The sequence below is a fragment of the Lonchura striata genome, chromosome 2, assembly GCF_050655825.1.
Source record: "Lonchura striata isolate lonStrDom1 chromosome 2, ASM5065582v1, whole genome shotgun sequence".
Lineage (NCBI taxonomy): Eukaryota > Metazoa > Chordata > Aves > Passeriformes > Estrildidae > Lonchura > Lonchura striata.
The window spans coordinates 147,552,072-147,567,303 of record NC_140704.1 but is presented as its reverse complement, the minus strand read 5'-3'; the positions used below and the strand labels follow the sequence as shown (position 1 = coordinate 147,567,303).

General features: G+C 38.0%; 1 protein-coding gene across 9 annotated transcripts in view; it reads left to right on the top strand.

Moving 5' to 3' along the window:
- The window catches only part of ASAP1 (ArfGAP with SH3 domain, ankyrin repeat and PH domain 1), a 151,203-nt gene that overhangs the window by 132,936 nt on the left and 3,035 nt on the right, over positions 1-15,232 (top strand). For 6 of the 9 annotated variants that reach the window (XM_085572569.1, XM_085572567.1, XM_077782038.2 and 3 more), the window contains 5 exons: positions 1,601-1,762; positions 4,600-4,666; positions 6,689-6,747; positions 9,036-9,538; positions 13,351-13,473. In XM_085572569.1, the coding sequence (XP_085428695.1) occupies positions 1,601-1,762; positions 4,600-4,666; positions 6,689-6,747; positions 9,036-9,538; positions 13,351-13,473 (914 nt within the window). The remainder of the gene's footprint in view (positions 1-1,600; positions 1,763-4,599; positions 4,667-6,688; positions 6,748-9,035; positions 9,539-13,350; positions 13,474-15,232) is intronic. The other 3 variants (XM_085572568.1, XM_077782046.2, XM_085572570.1) reach the window with 1 other exon arrangement.

Below are 15,232 nucleotides of genomic sequence, written 5' to 3'. Positions count from 1 at the left end.
ACTTACTAGGGGCAGTTCTATTAAATTTTTCTTTTCTGTTTATAAGAGAGAGAGAGAGGTCACCTGCTGAAAATATCTGACAGGCAGATTCATGCTTATAGAATCATGGAAGTTACTTTTGTCAGTGTTAAATGTTTCACCTAAGGAATTTCAACAAATACTATTTCTCACTGATTTCAATATTTCTATAATATATAATAATTTTGGAAGGGATGCACGTATTGATAATTTCCAGAGAATATTCATAAATATTTTTGAAGAAGGCAGCTCTAGGTTTGTGTGCTGCATGGCAAGATATATGTCCAGTAACTGAATGAAGGTTTTGTCTCAAGTACTGTTCAAATAAGGTAGCTTTTCAAAAATAGGCAAGTTGGTTCTACAGTGCTAGAAAATATGCTGACAATAGACTTGAAATTTCAGATATAGACTTTGCTTTTAAAGTTTTATGTCAATTTTTGCATTTATCTGGACCGATGGCAAAGCCATCTGACGCGCAAAATTTACTGCGAGTGAAGACTGCAGTGAAGTCTGAGTTGTTGGTTAGATTAAAACAAGGCAAAACCAACAAACCCACAGACTAACAAAAACCACCCCAACAAGAAACCCCCTGGAGTGGTTCTGGCCTAATGCAGAGCCACTGCAGAAAGTGTTAGAAGCCATTTCTTAGGGCAGTGGTGGCAGCTGACTCCAGCAGTCGTCCCCTCGCTGCCGGCTGCGCCCGGCTCTGCTTCCTTGAGCTTCTCGGTCGAGAGGTTTGTGAAGGTCAATGCTGCAGCTGATTAGGAACATCTCCTGTCTTCCCGCTGGGTTATTTTGTCTTTCAAGCTGTATCTGTTCCCATAATGTGTGAAGCATTCATTGTGTTGAATAATACTTGTGCCAGCATTCAATCAGAGGGATATAAAAGTATTTAAGGATAGGGGTGACTGCATAGGCTCTTACGAGCAATGCTACTGTGAAATATCTAATCTCAGTCCCAGATAGGAATTCTCTGATGTTTATTTTATTCATGCCATGTACAACGATTTGCATTGCTTTTGGAATGCATAGTTTGATGTATTTGATCTACAGAAAAAAGAATTAGAGAAAATCTTCTCAAGCTAAAAATCCTATTTTGAATGTGAGAGAAAAATTTGTAGGCATATTTTTATTTCTTTCCTCCTGCCTTCCAGTTTATTAACAAAATTGGTATGAGATGGTCTGGAGGGCTAAAAAACCTCCCCACATACAGAATGTGCTTTCATTCTAGTATAAATTAATAGCAATTTTAATCCCATGTGGTAAATATTACTTAATTTTAATATTTCATTATGCTTTTTTTTAACAATGCCTAAAATTAGAAATCTTGGCACGATTAATCCTGTATTTTTTAAACATAAGTACACATGTCATTCTATTGTCAAGTTGCTTATATTCCCACAGCTGAGATGGTTAAAAATGTGGTGGATGTGTCGTTTAATCTAAACAGTGTTTTGGCATGGCTTGTCTTTTTATTTTAGTCTTTTGCTGCACTTCGCTGTGGGTCTGACTGTGAATTTTTCAGTGCTGCTTTGACGTTTATGCACATGTATTTGTAAGAAGGTTGTTTGTTATTTTGCAGGCCCACCTTCAACCCTCCCTCTAAGCACTCAAACCTCTAGTGGCAGCTCCACTCTTTCCAAGAAGAGACCACCTCCCCCACCCCCAGGACACAAAAGAACCCTCTCTGACCCACCAAGCCCACTACCTCATGGACCCCAGAATAAGGGCCCAATTCCTTGGGGTGAGTTTTGAAATGCAAAACAAAAGGGCAGGGGAAAACCTTGCCGATGGCTGATATATGATCTTTGGTTTCTCTTTACCTGGTGCTTGCTTTCCAATGATTGCAGCTTGATGTAGCGTCAGCTCAGATAAATCAGCAGTTCTAGCTCCTGTCACTGCCTCCAGGCTGCCGCAGCCGAGCCGCACTTGAGAAAGCTGAACCTCCTTCACGCTGCCCTGGGGCCCAGCCCAATCCCCTCCACTGCCTCCCTGGCTCTGCCCTATGCCCAGGCTGTGCCCTCACCCAGCCCTCAGCCCCTGCTCTCCTCTGCCCCTGCCCCTGCTGCCGCTGTGCCCAGCCAGGAGCCAGGGGTGCAGCTCTGGGGCACCAGAGCCGCTGTGCCTGTGCAGGTCTCACAGGAGCTCCTTCCTTGGGCTCTGGGCCATGCCTCTCCTGTAAAGTGTTCACACCTCGCTGGTGGGAATGTGTTGTCTTAATATGTACTTGGCTTTTGTGATGTTGTCTGTACATACACAAAGACTGATAGGTTTGCATCCTGCTACCAGAAATAGAGCGTTTCAATTTTTATTTTTACCAGGAGACCTTTCTGACAGATGCTTTTTGGAAACTATTTTCCAGACTACTCAGATTCTTCCTGTTTTGAATAAACATTGCTCTGTGCAGTCAAAATCTCTTGGTAGCTATAAATCTCAGGCATATGTGATTTCTTTGATTTTATTTTTGATGGCAGGATTTCCATTAATCTGTAAATTTTTAAACTGGAATCCAGTCCTTACACAGGCGCATCATCCAAACATTACTTGTATTTTAAGAGAATCCTCTCTCTATTCTTGTACGAACACACAATTGCTAGCCTAAAATAAAAAAATCGCTAGACTAAAAGCACTTTTTTTTTCAGCAAATTGAGTTAAATTTAGTAAATCATGGAGTACTCATGTGTGATTTAATCTAGGATTCAACATGAAAAGTATAGAGTCCAATGAAAAACAAAGACTTTTTCTCAAGGAATAAAAATAAAGGACTCTTTTCAGTTTTTTACTTCTCAGAGGTCTAGGAGATGGGAAAAAAAAATGTTTCCTATGTTGTGGAGTCCAACAGCCCTGTACTTTTTCAGAGTTAGCTAAGACATTTTGAAGAGCTTGGACTTCAACTATGTAAAAAATCCCAAATATTTAAGTCCAAAACAGCACCTAAAGTACCATATATGCGAATACTGTATAATGTATCACTGTTAGGATGAAAGGTGTGATAGGATTAGATGCTAGGCAGGTGTCAACTTTTCCTTAAACACATTAGGCAATAGATAAAGGAAGAAGAAGAAAATAGGGGAAAGGTGCAGGTGTGCAGTTGAAGATGAAGAAGCCTGTAGCAGTAAAGCAGCTTGTCAGAGAAGGGCCAGAGAAGAACATGGCTTTTCCTGTCTCTTCACTGCTTTTCAGGGCAAGCTAAACTTCAGTGGATGGAAGGGGGGCCTCTACTTCCCATTTTTCTTAGATCTGTACAAAAGCTTGTTTCAAAGTCCATTTGGATTTTTAAGCAAGTATTTAATTTTGTATTTATAGAAGAGGGAGTTTCTTCTATCTGCCTTTATGTTTTTTGCTTAGATATTGTCAGATGTTCACTGCTTTTCCTTTCAGAAGCTTTCTTCTGTGTTGTTACATTTCTTGCTACGTGGAATTTCAGCATTTGTCTTCTAATCTGTGCATTAATTGAAGTTTCAAGCAGAGCAATCCGTAGCTTATGTCTAAGCAAATTGAGTTACTATTCAAAGATGTTCTAAAAATGTCATTTAGATTATTTTGTATTTCCATAGCAACCATGAGATATTTTTCCTTCCTTTATCCATAGGATCTACATGTTTGCTGTTTTACCTTAGTTCCTTTTTTGCACCACTGTTAAACACAAACATATTTTTAGCAAGTCACAGCATGAGCCTTTTCTGCTGTTTCATTTAGACATCAATGTGCCAAGAATGGTATTTAGAAAAATGTGTCATTCTTTTGAATGAGAAGTATTTTGTGTTCTTGGATCATTAAATGTCACTTCGCATCCATTTCAATGACAAAATTTGCTAAAGGTTGTTGAAGCTGGTTCTGAGATTGACGTGCTGTAAAAGGAGAGGTAAAGGGGATGAAAATGCACTAAACCAAAAGGGTTGGTGTCATTATACCTTGAAAATGGTGATTGCTAATGAAGAGAAGCTTTCTGCTGAAGGAGTCCAGAGCACTTGGGTTTGGCTTTTACTGCCTTTTGACAGAATTCTGTATACCCAGGATCTTTTCTTTACCAATGGCTAAAGTGCAGATTATGGGAACATACAAACTTAGTCACTAAAACCAATAAAGACTGTTTTTGCATAGGATAAAATACCAATCCTTAGAAATTTAATGTTTTGTGAATAAAATCACATTCATGGTGGTTTTAAAAAGATATGCCTCACAGTGCAAAATATAAACATCAGTGAAAAATGGATCTGATACTGGCCTGCTGTATCTCCTTCTATGCAGAGAAAATTGAAACACTATTTCAAAACAAATGCCCTACAGCAATGTCATTCAATCTTCCCTTGCCAGGAGATGAGAGCTTCCAGTGAGTTGTTTTAAAATGTTTTTTATGAAAGGTCATCTTGGATTATTTTGGTCCCTCCTGCTTTTTCAGCTGCAAAATTATTAATAAAGAATAAATTTATAAATTATCTTTAAGATATGTTGTATTGAAGATGCATAGAGGAATACATGTTTTGCTTTAAATTGCACCCTCTGCTGATTATATTTCAGTTATCCTAATGATTTTTTTGTTGTTGTTGTTGTTTTTAATTGTGCTTTTTTTCACCTCAGGTAATGATTTGGGCCCACCTTCAACTAAGGCTGCAAACAAGTTTGAGGGGATGTCTCAGCAGTCAAGGTAAAATCTGCATGTATGAAGAAAAGATGAAAATTTAAATAAATATAACTAATTTGTATATTAGAAAAGAAGAGCCTTTCATAGGAAATAAAATCCTAGCTATGTTTCTTACTTAGTTTTCTGCATGCCCTACTAGCATAGAAATACTTTGGCTGCACTGAGCCTCCTACGCTTTGTTCCTTGCTGTCCATGGACAATCCATCCTTTGAGCAGGATGGACAGAACGCCTTGTGCCTGAATCTCTCTGCTGCTCCTACAGAAGTGCTCTCTCAGCTGGGGAATGCTGCCTCAGACCACAGTCTAGCAGGACAAAAGTTTTATTTTCATGTCTCCTGGCATTTAATTTTGTCTGCTTCAGTGTGAAGTGTCCTGCCTGGAGCAGCAGCGTCACTCTGGGTACAGGCTGGTATCGAAGATGGCTCTGTAAGAGAGAGTCTCATCTCAGTCTTCCAGTTTAGCTGTTTTCCACTTTGTCAGGCTCCTGTGCTGCCACACAATCTGCAGTTACACAAACTGCTTTTAGCTCATAGTTCATCAGCTCAGTCCAGTACAAGTGTCTTTTCAATAGCTGGGGCAGTAAGGACAGCCATACATTGCTGTCACTTAGAGTTTGCTACTCTGTGCTGTGATTCCAAAGTCCTGAGGTTCAGAGCCTGGGAATTCAATAAGCACCTGCCTCAGGCACACAGCCGTGCATGACCACCAGTGTGTGGGATGGGCTGTGGCTGGGGATGGATGTGTAACCTCAGACAGGGCACAGCAGAAAAGGTCTGTAGGAAGGTCTGGACACCCCCAGACTGTGATTTGCCTTGTCAAGATAGGGAGAGGACCTGTTGGTGGTAGCACAGCTGGCTTCCCATGTTTGCCGAATCCTGGCTGGCACTGGGCACTCAGGGGAAAAGTGGTAGTGTTCCACAGCACAGAGAGCTGGGCCCATCCTTGATTCTTGTCAGACAAGGGTAAAAGTATGGTCCTTGTACCCCATGGTAGGAGGTACCAGGGTGGAGCTGGGCTTTGATGATCTTTTTGGGATGCTTCCAATCCAGGATATTCTATGATTCTATGACTTATTGAATCAAGATTAAGTTTGGCTGTTCTTTCAGCTTCATGACATGACGTATTTTTACTATTTGAAAAACAGCTAGAAATTAAAAGTGTTTCATCATGCTTGTTTTGAAACATTGGCTGCAGAGATGAGCAATACCAGGATCAAGGCAGTTGATGCAGAAGAGTCTCTGCTCTGTTGAACATACACTGGCAGCTTTCTCATTCATTTTTCTTCTTTTTCTTTTTTGAGTCATTATTTTGAGTTGATACTGGAGGTTTTTTTATGCATTGTTAGATTTTTATGCCTTAAATCAATATGCATTCTTCTCTTCCACATTCCTTTTCTATAAAAATGACTTTGGTGGGGTTTTAGAGGAAAAACTTAGATGGGAATAGCTAACATACGTGTACTACAGGTTGACAGAGTAAAGCATGTTGTTTTTCCACAGTCATCAGTATTTCCTGGGAGTAGCAGAGACCTTGTCTCCTCCTGCAGCAGAGAGTGTGTGTGATACAATACCACACATGTACAGGAGGCTCCAAGGCATAGGCTCAGTCCTGGAAAGCTTCACTGACATAAAGCATAGATTATGTTTTGTATGTTTCAGTATAACTATTTTGAAGAACAAATTTTTCTTAAGGTTCAGGATCTGCCCACAGAGTTGGTCCTTCAGCTTTACCTATTTTCAGAGTACATTTTGCATGTACCATAGTTCATAGAATGTATCTGCCCCTTAGCATTGAAGCTGTGTAGGGTTTGTATGTATTTTTCTCTGGGAAAAAAAAAAAATTAATTCTAAACAACTCTTTGAGTTTTGGGATTTATCCACAGACAAAGTGATTATACAAAACGGGCAAAATAAATGTGGATTTCTTTTGGGATTTTTTATTTATGAATGTATAATGGGGGAAAAGGAGAAAGAAGTCTATTTTATAACAGTTGTACGCACTAATCATTCACATCTGTTGATTTAGCACTGGGACAGCAAAGACTGCACTTGGCCCTAGAGTTCTTCCCAAACTACCTCAGAAAGGTAAGAGATCTCTGTGGCTATTCTCATAATGGCATCTTTTAAATGTGGGTGAAAGTAAATACTTGTTTTAAATATATGGATCTTTTCAGCAGAAATTTCATTTCTAAAATGCCACAAACCGTGAAAGTGTCACAAAACTGAAAGGATTTTGGAAAATGGAGAAGGCTTTTATTAAACTGAAAAAATACACCTAGGGAGGAAAAAAAATCATGAGCTAATTGAAGCTGGAAGAGACCTCAGGAGGTCTTGTGGTCCAGTCCAGCACCCGGAGCAGGGCCAGCTTTCTGCCATGAGAGCAGGTTGCTCAAGGCCATACATTTTGAGTATCTCCATGGATAACTTCTCTGGGCTTCTGTTTCTATCCTTGACCAGTCTCATTGGTAATTTTTTTTTTTTTTCCTATTATCTCCAAGTCCCATTTCTTGATAGCTTGGAGCAAACTGTATCTGTGCCATGTTCTGGCAATCAGGGTTGTGGTCAGTGCAACTACTTGGGAAAGAATCAGATGCTGTTGCATGCTGATTTATACATCAGTGACAAGATTGCTGGGACCATCAGCCCAGGGAACACCTTTCTTTTAGAAATGTTCTTTCCTAGTCTCTTTAAACTCAGTGCAGGTTTTTTGTTTTTGAGTTGTTGCAGCAGTTGACTATAAAGTAGACCTACTTCAGACTACAGAATCCATAAAAAATACATAATATCTGTATGAGTGGATGATCACAGTAGAGCCTGGAGATCAGGAAATGCTGCTTGTCCAAAATTCTGAAGCCAGATACCTGAAATTGAGAGTGCAAATCATTTTTTAACATAAAAATCAAATGTTAATTTTTAACTTTGTTAAATTACAATTATTCTGCCATGTTATCTTTTGAAAGAGACACCACTAGGGTGGCACTGTGAAGGAAGTCATCACTTCCTTGATTTAAAATGATTTAGGTGAAAATTTAAGAAGGGCCAAATCAAAGCACTTTGATAAGTGCTGCTATCAGTGTTTTTCATATCATTTACTTACATCTCAAACCCCTGTTGATGATCAGTGTGTTTGCATTTCCTGTGAGGTAAGGCAAGGGCACAGCCATATACAGGGATCAACAGAGACATTTTTTTAAAATGAGATGTCTGATAGTAATTATACCATTTCTTTCATGGAAACTATTCAAATGGGTTTGGTTTGGAGTGTTTTGTTGGTGAAGTTCTTTTTTTTGGTGGGGGGAGGGGATGGGTTTTTTGCTTGGTGGGGTTTTTGTAATGGTTTGTTTTGTTTTGGGGGGGGGTATGTTTTTTGGGTGTTTTTTTTTTTTTTTTTGTATAATTAGCCATAAATATTTTGAAGTGGGTGATATCCAAAGGGAGAGAGACTATTTTTTTGGCTGGTAGAATATTATACTAAAACAGTGCTGAATGCTATAGGAAATTGTTCCTTATGGATAAAATGTGTTGCTTTCATCACAGGTTGTAAATTTTTTCTCTCTTGTCGCCCTTCAGCTGTTTTAACATTAGGGCTATGGGATTTAGAAGGGTGTGGGTTGGGGATTTTTTGTGTGTACTAATGGTTTTGTTTTTTGATGTAGATTTCAGTTGAGTTTTCTTAGGGAGCTTAGCAGTAAAATCAATAGATAACACTGGGAAAAAGAACTATATGAAAAACTAGTTTCAAATTCCTTCAGTGAAATCTTCAAAATACACATTTTAAAACTTTCCATCTTTACTAAATTGTAAATATATACAATAATACATTTTTTCTTACTTTTAGTGTGAATGTCTTTGGTACAATATGTTCTATACAGTGCATAGATAGATATATGTTCTCACTCTCTCTCTTCTGAAAAATTTTACAGGTATTAATCCTGAGAGTCAGGTGGTTTTTTGTATGGAATTCAACAATTCAATTAATTGTCTTTAAAAAGAAATTTTGTTACAGTCATGTCAACTAATCTGTAGGCGGTTTTGCAAAGTCTTTCATTATATTTCATAGTTTTTGGTTTGGGTCCAAAAAGTGATTCACTTTATTTCATTTGAAGTAAATAACCTATGAATTGACATCTAATAGCTGTTGGAATAAGCACTGCTCACCTCCAGGAGGAGCAATTACATGAGACCTCAGTGAATAAGGGTTATATAAAGTTGTATTATCCTGCTTTTGTCATAGACTAGGAAGATTTATGGGCAATTAGGGGGCTCAGTGACTATGTGGTCATTGACACAACTGCAGTTTTTATATATGCCTAACTTCTTTAATATTGAAATATTAAGATTGTGAAAAACATTGTTTTGCTTTTTTATTTTAGTGGCACTAAGAAAAATAGAAACCAGTCATCATCTTTCAATAGATAAATCCCATCAGCACATGGAAATGTTTCAGAAGCCCTCACTGTCCATTGATATACCACAGAAACCACAGCCTGGAGACTTGCCCCCAAAGCCTCTGCCTCTGGAATTAACTCAGAAACCTCAAGTGGGAGATTTACCCCCAAAGCCTGGAGAACTACCCCCAAAGCCTCAGCTAGGAGACTTGCCACCAAAACCACAGCTTGGAGATTTACCTCCAAAGCCACAAGTGAAGGACCTTCCTCCAAAACCCCAGCTAGGAGAGCTGTTGGCTAAAACTCAAGGTGGAGAAGCAGCACCGAAGCCTCAGCCCTCAGAGGCAAATCAAAAGTCTCACTCCATAGATCTTTCTCCAAACGTACAATCCAGAGATACCATCCAAAGGCAAGCATCTGAAGAGTCTAATGACATAACACACACCCTGCCAGAAACCCCTGTGCCACTTCCCAGGAAAATAAATATGGTAGGTATTACTCCAGCTCCTTGGAGGCATCTGTGGAAGTCTTTGAAGTTACTGTAGGACTTTCTGTGCAGTCTTGAGCTATGCACTCCAGGCAACTTAAAGCTATGGGCTGGGGTGGGGAATGAGGGGCTCTTTTTGTGCCCCAAAGCAGTTTCAGAAACGTTGAGGGTTTTCAAGGCCTCCTGCATGTTTAAAGAAATACTTGCAGCATAAAGCAATAACATTGAAGCATGAAAATGTATTTAGATTTATTGGGATTTATGTATTTATTATATCTATGCCAATCACAACTCTGAATAAATTGATGGTTTTCTCTGTTGCCTTTGCTCACAGGTCTGTGTGCCTTGGATTGGTAGAATATTTATATATTTGACATAGTAAGCTTTAAGAAGAAGGGATGTTAGCACCTGTTGTCAGCAGATGCAGAATTTAAAGTAAAGTCAACTGTGACAAAATAGTAACTGTCCCTGTTGATGTTTAATGTTGATGTACTTAATGGTTGAGGTGTAGGTTGAGATGTATTGATGAAGTGGTGAAAATTGACATTGCTGCATGGTGTGTAGTAGTAGATCTGCAACATTAACTTGATTCCAGCCCCCAGGTTATCTTGCTGTTCATTTTTCTAACCTGTACAATTTCCAACAAAGGATTCTTAATGCATATGTAGATTGAGATAACTGTGGAACTCCAGAGCTCTCTTAAGATTTTCATAATGAAGAATACATCAAAAGGAAGATGGCTTTGTTTGCCAAATTGGCTATGCAAAACACTTATGTAAAAAGGAAATAAGACTTCATCCCAGTGAAATAGTGAGAGCCCTGTGGAGCCATCATTCTGCTTGGCTTCTAGCATGGACTTGCCTGTAAACTCCTGTCTGAGCTGAGGAAAACAGAATTGTTGCTTGGACTTCCTGAGTATTCTGGAATTTAAATATTACAGGGATCAGATCAAAACATGTTTGTTTATTTATGTCCTTTTAAATATAAGCAGGCAAATTATGCTGGTCATTCTCAGCTACTTGTCACTTTATTAAAGAAGAAAAGAAAGCAAATAATGGATTACCTGTTTAGTTTGATTACTTTTGGCTTTTTTTTAACTGTCACCCTACTGTATACAGAAAAAAAATCTGATAGGTTCTTCGTTCTCAAAACTCAGGCATTTTCATATGTGCAGTAAATTAAATAGTTCCACTATTGTGCAGTGATGGAAGCTAGTCTATATCTTCCCAGGAAACATACATATATACATATATACATATATATATATACATATATATATATATATATACACACATATGTATGTTTATATGTATATCACCAGGTTTTTGCACATCTTTGCATGCACACTTGTATTTCTTTGTGTTCTGTGCAAACTTTTTTGCTTGAGTGATAATGTGCAAGAATTCCTGTGAACTGTATCTTGCCTCCATTTTCATCCCCTGGCTGGTGAAGTGCTTCATCCCAGTGAGCAGTGGGACCCATGCCAGCAGCCACAGGACTCATGGGCACCTCTCTCTTGGCCTTGACTATTTAGCCACTAAACAGAGAAGCATAGTTTGTGGTTTGTTATTTTTATTATTATTATTGGTAGTTTTAGAAAATTAATTGTTCAGAAATGTAATTTAAAAATTCCAATGCTGAAAGTTTATAAACATTTGAAATTATACTTTTAGAGAAACACAACTTGCACTGGGTGCTCCTGAAATCACACTGAGCACTTGAGCATTCTTTTATGTGTGTGGTGGTTTCTACAAAGGAGACAAAATACTCATTTTTAAAGAAAAAAAAAGTGTTGAATGTAAATAAGAGCATGGTTTGATTATTAATTATCACAGCATCTCATTACTGTTCAGTTTTAAGCATAAAATCTCTTGTTAATAAGCACTTGTTGGGTACAGGGAATCAGTCGGTGGTTGGTATTTGTTTTTTAGTTGCAGATAACATTTCCTGGAATTGTTTCCATTTCTTTACACAACAATGCCACAAACTGTTCTGGAACATGAACAAAATATGTTCTGGAACATATGTGCTCTCTACATACCATTCTTTTTTTATACCTTCCCATGATTAAATAGACCTTGAGCTTGAATACTGCTTTTTACTGCTCTCCGTGAAAGGAATAAAATGTGAAAATCTGATGGAACCAGAGTAATTACCATCCTTTCTCATGTGCTTTTACAGGCTGAGTTCCATACAGTTTTCTAAGTTAGAGGAATGTGAATTTCTTTATTCTTTTTATTGAACAAGACAATTTTTACTTTGCAGAAGTAGTTGCTTCCCTTCATCTCTGGAGGATTGATTGGGAAGGAATGGTCTTGGTTTGTAAAGGTTCTCTGGAGTTGAAAGCTGGGACTGTCCCCAAGCACCCATTCCTATTGAATTCCAGTCCCTAGTGCTAGATGAAATTTTTGTTTAAATTATATGAATATATATTTTAAGAAAAGAGGAAGCATTCTTTGAAGTGACTTCTCACTGCAGCAAACCTTTGCTGTAGAAAAAACCCTTGATCTCGTATGATCTTCAGGTAGTTCTCTTCATTTGTCTTGAGTATTGGGGGGTTTTTTTTAAGTTTTATATTATGTTAACTGCTTTCTCCCTTAAATCCCTCTGTAATTATTATTCTTCTGTATCTTGAGTTTAGTGTGAGTGCTTTTTTGAGTATATCTCTTCTGCTGTTGAGCCTCAGGGATTTTTTTTTTTTTTGCCAAAACATGGAGGAATTTCAAGTGGGTAGGTAACAGCAAAGAGAAGACTCCCTAGGAAATTTCCTCTGTGAAGTTAGTTTTGGCTCAAATTCCCCTAAACCTGCTGACTTTTCCCTTCATAGCCCTTCTGCTTCTCATCTCCTTCTGCTCTTATTGGGTTTTTGTATTCTTGTTATCTGATTACTTCTGTTAAAAGAAGTAACTGTAGGTTTTGAAGAGGTGTGGGTATGAAAATACAGGAATATAAAGCAGCAGGAGTGTTTTGCTGTGAATATTGCTTACCTACTCTATTTGGAAATCATTTAAGTCATCTTCTCTGCCATAAGAAACATATGTTTGGGAAGGAGTCCATGGCTGAGGCTTTTTTCATATGAATTAGCAGTATGCAGCAAAGTATGACCTAGAAAATACTTGGACTCAGAATGATAGAGCTGTGAGAATATCTAGTGTGAATTAGCATCAGAAAATAGTACTGCCATCTGACATAAAGGTAATTTTAGTAAGTAATTGCTAACATTTGGATGGAAAAATCTCTAAAAAAAATAATTTCCAAACCTGTAAGCAGATTTGAAATCAAAGAATCCTGTATTTTTGCATTAGATTTAAAACCAAAACTGTAAGGAATACTGGGGTTCCAATGCAGCATTTTCCTCAGCCCTTACCTCTCTTGGAGCATTTAGAGGAGACTGGATTTAATTTTCTGTTCATGGTAGGTTTGTTGATGAACCATGTATTAAAGGAGAAAGAAGGTGTTTGCAGACTAGAACAATGTAAAGGCATTATTTAAACTTTCTTCACTAGAGGAGACAGAAGTTACTTAAGCCCTCTTCAGGGCTACATGTTAAGCACTACACATTACGTTCTGCTTGGAGTTCTGAATCTTAAGGAAAAAAAACTACACCTGTGTAGGTAACTTTTTATTTTATTTTTTTAATATCCTCGTTGAAGCAGAAATTTTGGATTTCTCTATTCCCAGTTGCAAGGAAAGTAATTTATAAACTTCACTTTGTTGTTAAAAAAAAAAAAACACAACAAAAGGCAAAATTCATATAATATATTTTTTTCTCATTTCCCATGTCCTTCATCTCAAACTTCGTTCTGTTTTTAGGGAAAAAACAAAGTTAGGCGAGTGAAGACCATTTATGACTGTCAGGCAGATAATGATGATGAACTCACATTTGTTGAAGGAGAAGTAATTATTGTAACTGGTGAAGAGGACCAAGAGTGGTGGGTATGTATCTTTCCCTTTTACAGTTCCACATAACTTCGTTATGACTTTTATAAGAAAGCCTCTTTTTCCAAATATGGAGGATTTATTTTTATTTTTGTTTGTAGGTGGTGGGTTTTGTTTTTGTTTTGCTTTGATTTTTGTTTTGTTTCTTTCTGCCTGTGCTAACAGCCAGTCCTTAAACTTCCATTAGAGAAAACCCCTTTTATTTGGGAGGGATAATCTGTTAGAACAAGCTCCAGTAAGTTCAGCTTTATTGCTGACTCACACAGCACATATTTACACATGTCCCTCTCTGTAATGCACACAGCCTTTAATTAACTGAAGAAGTGGTGATTCTTACTCTATAAACTTACACCCTCCATGAAAATGAGATGTGTAACTATTTTCAGTTCACCCAAAATGTTGTTATACCTACAGAAGTTGCTGAAAATCTAAAGAATAGTTTACAATTGATGCTATAAGCTGGTGGTTTTCTTCTTAAATGAGAGGCAGATAACATTTTGTTTCCCTTCTTCCCTCCTATGTCCCTGTTTCATACCACACTCCCTCTGTTATGGACTGCATATTGTTCAAGTGCTAGCACCAGGTCCTCCGTGAAGGCTCCAGCCTTTCTTGACAATACAGCTCATGTCCCTAAGGCCCATCTACATCATATGTCCCTGCCAAAGAATTATTACTGGGGATAAGGAGACAGATTTCATTTGACTAAAACAAATTCAAATTGCAGTGCTGCCTGTGATATCCTAATCTAAGTGCAGCACAACCTTTGCTGTTTTGTTTCCAGCTACGTTTTCCTCTCACTCATCATTTAAGCGTGGAAGATTTTCAACTGAAAAGCTGATATCAAAAGAGCAGTGCCCAGTGAAAAGTGTCTGTGTTGCCCATATCACCTTGTCCCTGATTACTGCTGCATTCCCTGCTGGATCTGTTTTCTGAAGTGGCTTTTTGAGCCTTTTGGGGGCATGCCCAGCAAGTTGCATGAAGCACCCCAGTCTGAGTGTTTCTGAGAAGGGAAACAAGGGCTGTTGACTCATATGCTTCAAAACTTTGGCTCTCCAAGAGGAAATGGCCAGCCCTATATGTTTCCCCTTCCCATTTTGTAAGCTGGTGGAAGAGGAAGGAAGGTACACCATTATTCTGAAAGCAGTGAACAGCACTGTAGCAGGGTGAGAAGAGGGTTATGTGGTCAGTCATGGCTGCTGCTCCAGTGCTATTCCACAGCTGTTTATAATTATGTATTTTAAACATGGAAATTTCATATAAAATATTCCATTCTTTTTAAATCTCTTTGAATACATTGATTAGCTATTTCTTTATAAATAATCATTATGCAAAAGGTGTAGGTAGTTGTAGCTGAAGGAAACTTAATCAGACAACACTGTGATTTGTTATAAACACTAGTATGCACCTAAATCATTAGGTATCATGCTAATTCAATGAGAAAACAGCTGGGCCTTTATCACCTTAAGTGAAACATGCAGATTATCATAAAGAACTTCACAAATATAGCAGACAATACCCTTCAGTCAGATGTTCAGGATTTATTCACTAAACTAAGTGGTTTGCAGAGATATTACTAAAAACCTGCCTATCAGACAGAAGAAACTCGGGCTTCTGTTTTGATGAAATCTTGAAATTCAGTGATGTATATAAGTTTCCTAAAAAAAATTTAGTTCTGTTCTCTTTAGATTTAATTGGCTTAATTTGTCTTATTTATAATATGCTTGTGCAATTTCATTTTGTTCCTTTACAAATTCAT